Source organism: Hydractinia symbiolongicarpus, chromosome 15, assembly GCF_029227915.1.
Source record: "Hydractinia symbiolongicarpus strain clone_291-10 chromosome 15, HSymV2.1, whole genome shotgun sequence".
NCBI classification, from domain to species: Eukaryota; Metazoa; Cnidaria; class Hydrozoa; order Anthoathecata; family Hydractiniidae; genus Hydractinia; species Hydractinia symbiolongicarpus.
This window is the reverse complement of record NC_079889.1, coordinates 4,589,837-4,595,156: the sequence shown is the minus strand read 5'-3', so window position 1 is coordinate 4,595,156 and position 5,320 is coordinate 4,589,837. Positions and strand designations below refer to the sequence as shown.

The window sequence follows — 5,320 nt, the reverse complement described above, 5'->3', positions numbered from 1 at the left end:
CATGTATATGTGTTTTAATTATTGTCTTAAGTAAAATGTCGACCAAAGTTAGAGTTATAGTTTCATATGACCACACTAAGGAAAGTTTAAAGGAGGGGGGGGGGGGGGTGTAAATTAGGACGTCCGCTATAATGTGTGCGCTATATAGAAGTTTAGTTATGTAACCTTTACCGTCTTTTTCGTTGTAGGTAAGTGTTCAATATAAGGAATATTCGCAGTTGTTTCCGGAAATTTCACCTGCATTCTACACAACTTGTTCCGCACTTTGTTCTATTTCAACAAAGACACGACACCATCGTCGTCATCGTTCTTTTCCCCAAAGCTTTTTAAGATAAATTTCGATAGTAGGTTTCAAGCTGCTTATCAAAGAACTACAGAACGCAATGGAAGTTACTACTGGAGGGTACAACCTCGCTCCAAGAACTTGTTAGGCTTTTTATATTTATATTATATTCAGGCCGTCCGTCCAAATATAAAAGCCTTACAAGTCCTGGGGACGAGGTTGCCGGAGTATATTGAATTTAATTGAACACGCAATTACAGTAACTTGGATCCAGTGAGATAAAAATGACCTGACTATTACCATTGCTGTTCCTGTTGCGACAAAATAATAAAATGACACGAGTCTGAATGTGTGATTTAAGAAAATAATCGCCAGTTTTAAAATCGTGAAAAAAGGACTAAACAAGAAACTGTTGACGACTTTCCTTTGTTTTAACACAATTTTTTAACAAATTGAATTTCCAGCATTTTTGGAAAAAATTTTTGCAACTACGTACACTGGATACATCATAATATTATATAGACGCAACCCCCGCTCTAAGTCGACATTATTTTCCCGCCGTTCCGGTATAGAAATAAGACTAAAAATCTTGGTGGTGTTGAGGTGGTGATGAGGTTAATCCTAGGTGCTTTATCTTCCTAATTCTAATATTTTCCCCGCTTTATAAGGCTATTGTTATAAATAGACTGCGGAGGAGAATTAATTTATAATCGAAACAAACTAATTAGCGGCTTAATTGACGCGAATAAATTTGTCAGAAGCATGCTCGTTCCCAGAGTCTCTTCACCCCTGAGCCTTCACGGAGCGACATTTTAACCGCTATGAAATTATTCAAAAAGGAAAATGTCCTGGGAAAGAGGTTGTATTACATGCATACACTTTCAGCGATGTTATATGTGAAAGGAAGTGAAACTCAGTGTTGTATAGAGACTTGTAAAGATATTCTTTGTAACACAGCGTGTGATTTGAAAAATGCTAATGCATTTCAAGAAAATAAATAAATAACATGAAATGTTATATTCATGCTGTCAGCAAAAAAGTTATATTTAAGTATATTTTTGTGGTAAATTTTTTCTTACTGTGTACCGTCTTAAAGGCTTACCAGACTGTTTCGTCGAATACAATACAACTACAGCAATGGTTACCAAAACTAGAAAAGCTTCTCAGCAACAGGCCCGGCGAAACGGGAATCGGCAGGGACTTGGCCTCCAACATATTGCCAGAAGTTTTTACCGTTTGCAATGTAACAACCGCAACAATGTTTAACCGCGATCGACGATCTGGGATTTCTGAATATTACCATCCTTTTCCCTGTAGTATAAGTAGCGTTTAAGTAGTTTGTCACAATATAAATATACAAAAAGAGAAAAGAGTATATCTTTCTCCTTTTAGTATCTCTATGATCACAATTTCCGTTTAGTCGTACGGTTTGTTTATTTTCACTCCACATGCTGTTATTGTGTTCAAAATAATTGCGCTGCAGACTAATTTCAGATTCTCGCAGACTATACTTCGTGCTAACAGGCAAACATGGATGTACAAAATACTGATTTTACCGAGCTTTGGTTTACTTCACTAAGTGCTCGACAAGAGGTTAAACACCTGGACACCAGGCACTGTATCAATCATACCCTTTCTCTCTGTGCAAAATATGTACGACGGGCAAATTCCAGTGGATTTTTTAAACGGATAAGCGACCGAAGTGACTATGGTGACTAAATGTTGTGACAGTGAATATTTTTTACCGAACGAAACAACTTTTACCGACCGGTTTTTGCCAATTATTTTAGTAGTACTGTAGGATTTCAAAATAAAGCTTTGTAGAGTTATTTTGAACAAACAAGAGCGCTCTGTTATTGCGTTTTGTTTTGTAATGTGTGTTTTTTGACAAAAATTGACACAGCAAACAATAAGAACATCCCGCCTTGATAAAGACAAAAAAATAATTGTACAGTTATTATTCTTGGCAAAATTGATCTCCATCTTTTAAAGAGGAATTTGCATCGTGAGCAAAAAGGAGCATTTTGATAATTAATGACTTTTCTTTAACAACACACAACAAAATAAAATGTTTCCATATTCTTACAAAGTTTATCTCACTTTAATTAAGGGTTCTCGGCAACCTCGCTCCCAGGGCTCTTTTTTCTCTTTCTGATAATCTCGGATGGCGAGAGGAAATAGGCCTGGCACCGCAGACTGGAAATGTCCACTATTTGTGGGCATTATAAAACTTCCCTTGTTCTAACAATCTCGCCGTGGGGACGAAGTAGCGTTTAATTTATTTCGTACATGTAAAAACAGCCTGAGTAGAGAGTCTTCTACTACCGTTAATAACTATGTAAAAATAATGTGTAAAAATAATTTGTAAAAATAATGTGTAAAAACGTGTGAAAATATTGTTTAAAAATGTGTAAAAATAATGTGTAAAAGTTCTGTTTCTCTTTTTGGCTGGATCGTTAGATCTGCACACAAAATGATTTAGTACGACTTCTAACCAGGGTTTCGGTATAGTGCACCCAATGCATTTTGAAATTTCTTAATATTGGTGCGAGGGCCATTTCACTCACAAAAATAATTATGATAGGACACTTAGAACTATTTTTTAGCCTTGATAAACAAGTTGCTATTAGAAAATATTCAAGAGCCTAAGTCTCTTCAAAAAATAATCTTTTTGAAAATAATTTAATTCTTTTGCGCTTTTTATCCCGAAACTAATTAAAACGCCGTAAAGGTATAGGAACGAGATTGGTTGTTTATGTTTATGTTTCCGCCATTATGTACTTTCATCTTTACATAATTTAAGAAGTGTTGCCGAAAATTATGACGTTTACACATGACGTTCGCATAATTTTAGTAAACGCCAATGAAAACGCATTAAATTAATTATTAATAGTTAATTGTTGCTTTAAAGCCAATCATAACAGATGTAGCGATCACGTGTCAAAACAAACTTTAACGTGCTGGGTCACACACGAAAGTTTTTGTCCAGATATTCATCGCAGACATTCTCGCTTGGAAGGTTTTTGGGGAAGAAATCGACTTTAACGAAGTGAAATGTATCTTGATGTCTGTACCTAATACAAAGGAAAGACGTGCTACGTAACACTGAAATTTTTAAATGGGAATCCATGATGTAGATGTCTTAAAATAGATTTTCTTTGATGTCCGAATTTATATTAAGCTTTATAACTTTATTTATTTAAGATGTTTCGTTTCTTTTTGGAAATTTTAAATATGTTTGAAATACTTCAGAATAAGAATATGTAAAAATAATAAAACATTATCTTTTTACACCTGGATGAAAGAATAAAATGTAAAAACGGTCTGTCGCCTATCGATCGTGCGTCGAATCATGCTTTCGGTTCAACCATGGTTTCATTAAGTGGATGTTCAAATGACGTCACATAATTGTGCAAGGTTAGAATGGAGTAGTAGTAAACAAAAACGTTTATTTTCACTCAGATCTTCGCAATGAGATGTTGCTTGCATAAGAAGGCTTGGAAGAAGAAGAAGCATACATGAAAAATATTTTCACCCAAGATGGCAAGCCTGATTTGCAAATGGAGAAATAGCTGACATTCAAAAGCTGAGGTTATATTTCTTTGATTGAAAGCAAAATGGAAGATAAAAGTTTCCTGGATATTGGTGATACGCTTCTGTCCGAAGTTCTTGTTGAATATACTTCAGATGACGTTGTAAATAAGATCAAAGAAACCTCCTCAGCTAAACAAAGTTCTCAACCATTTTTAGTTAACATGAAAGAAGTGAATTGCTCTCGTGAGCTGCTTATAGAATACTTACAACTCGCCATGGATGATTTTGGTTTCTGTGTTATGGATAACTTTCTCTCAGATGAAGATAGCAGAAAAGTTTGTTTAGAATGTGAAGCCTTGTCACTTATTCCTGGCTTATTAGAGGATGCTGGAAAATATGGTGAAGAAGACAACAAAATTAATACTTTTCGTAGCGATTTAATTTGCTGGTTAAATGGCAGTGAAAAATTATGTGCAAGTATAAACACATTAAACTTTACTTTTAACATACTTGTTAGCTCGTTACTGAAAAATCGCACACGCGTTACGCATAAATCACACACTCAATTGTCGTACTTTCCCGCCAAATCGTTTGGTTACAAACATCACATTGACAATCCAAATAATAATGGTAGACTTCTGACAGTTATTTATTTTTGTAACAAAGACTATGACGTAACTAAAGATGGCGGAATATTTCGATGTTACATTAAAAATAATACAAAATACGTTGATCTGGAACCTAAATACAATCGCGCTTTTATTCACTGGTCAGATCGACGAATCATGAAAGAAACGCTACCCTGCAACCGAAATATTTTCTCCTTGACTTCTTGGTATTTTGATTCTTTAGTCTAGAATAAACAAGAAGTACCACATACATATATATTTTTTTTTAACAAAAATCAAAAATGGCCGTTTTTGATTTGTTTATTGAACTTTTATTTTTGGAAGAAAAAAACAGTAAATTTAATTAAATCAAAACAAACATATATATACCTTCTATGATGATATTTTGTTTTTTAACTTACATTTTATATAATTCGTATGAAGTTCAAGGCAGGCAATACGCGATCGAGACAAGAGTGTACGTTAAGGAATAATTATTTCTTAATGAGAAAAGTTTAATCCCGGCGCGTCCAGACTATTTATGAAAGGAATTCAAGATGGCCATCTTTCCCAACCACAATAATAACTGTTCGATCTTGAAATTTTACAGGTCATGCTTACAAGTACGAGGTAATAAGCAGTTGTTTTCTTGGAAGTGAAAGAGATGAACATAAATCGCTGACATAAGCAAAATATTGAGGGAATGCGTCAATAAATTAGTAGTTAGAATTGCTTTTCATATAAAATGATCAAACTTTTTACTAACCGTTACATCAAAAAAAAAAAAAAATTCTGTGTCAAGTTCTTGTATTTGTTTCTTATGTTTCTTTTTTGTTTTGTTTTGTTTTGTTTATTTTGTTTTGTTTTGTTTATTTATGTACACTGTTTTTCTTGG

The 5,320-nt window shown here is 34.1% G+C and overlaps 1 protein-coding gene across 1 annotated transcript; it reads left to right on the top strand.

Moving 5' to 3' along the window:
- The first annotated feature begins 3,271 nt into the window (after positions 1 to 3,271).
- Positions 3,272 to 4,827, top strand: LOC130628947 (egl nine homolog 1-like). Its single transcript, XM_057442013.1, has one exon. It carries the CDS (start codon positions 3,901 to 3,903, stop codon positions 4,672 to 4,674), a length of 774 nt encoding a protein of 257 aa, XP_057297996.1. The 5' UTR covers positions 3,272 to 3,900; the 3' UTR covers positions 4,675 to 4,827.
- The last annotated feature ends 493 nt before the right edge of the window (positions 4,828 to 5,320 follow it).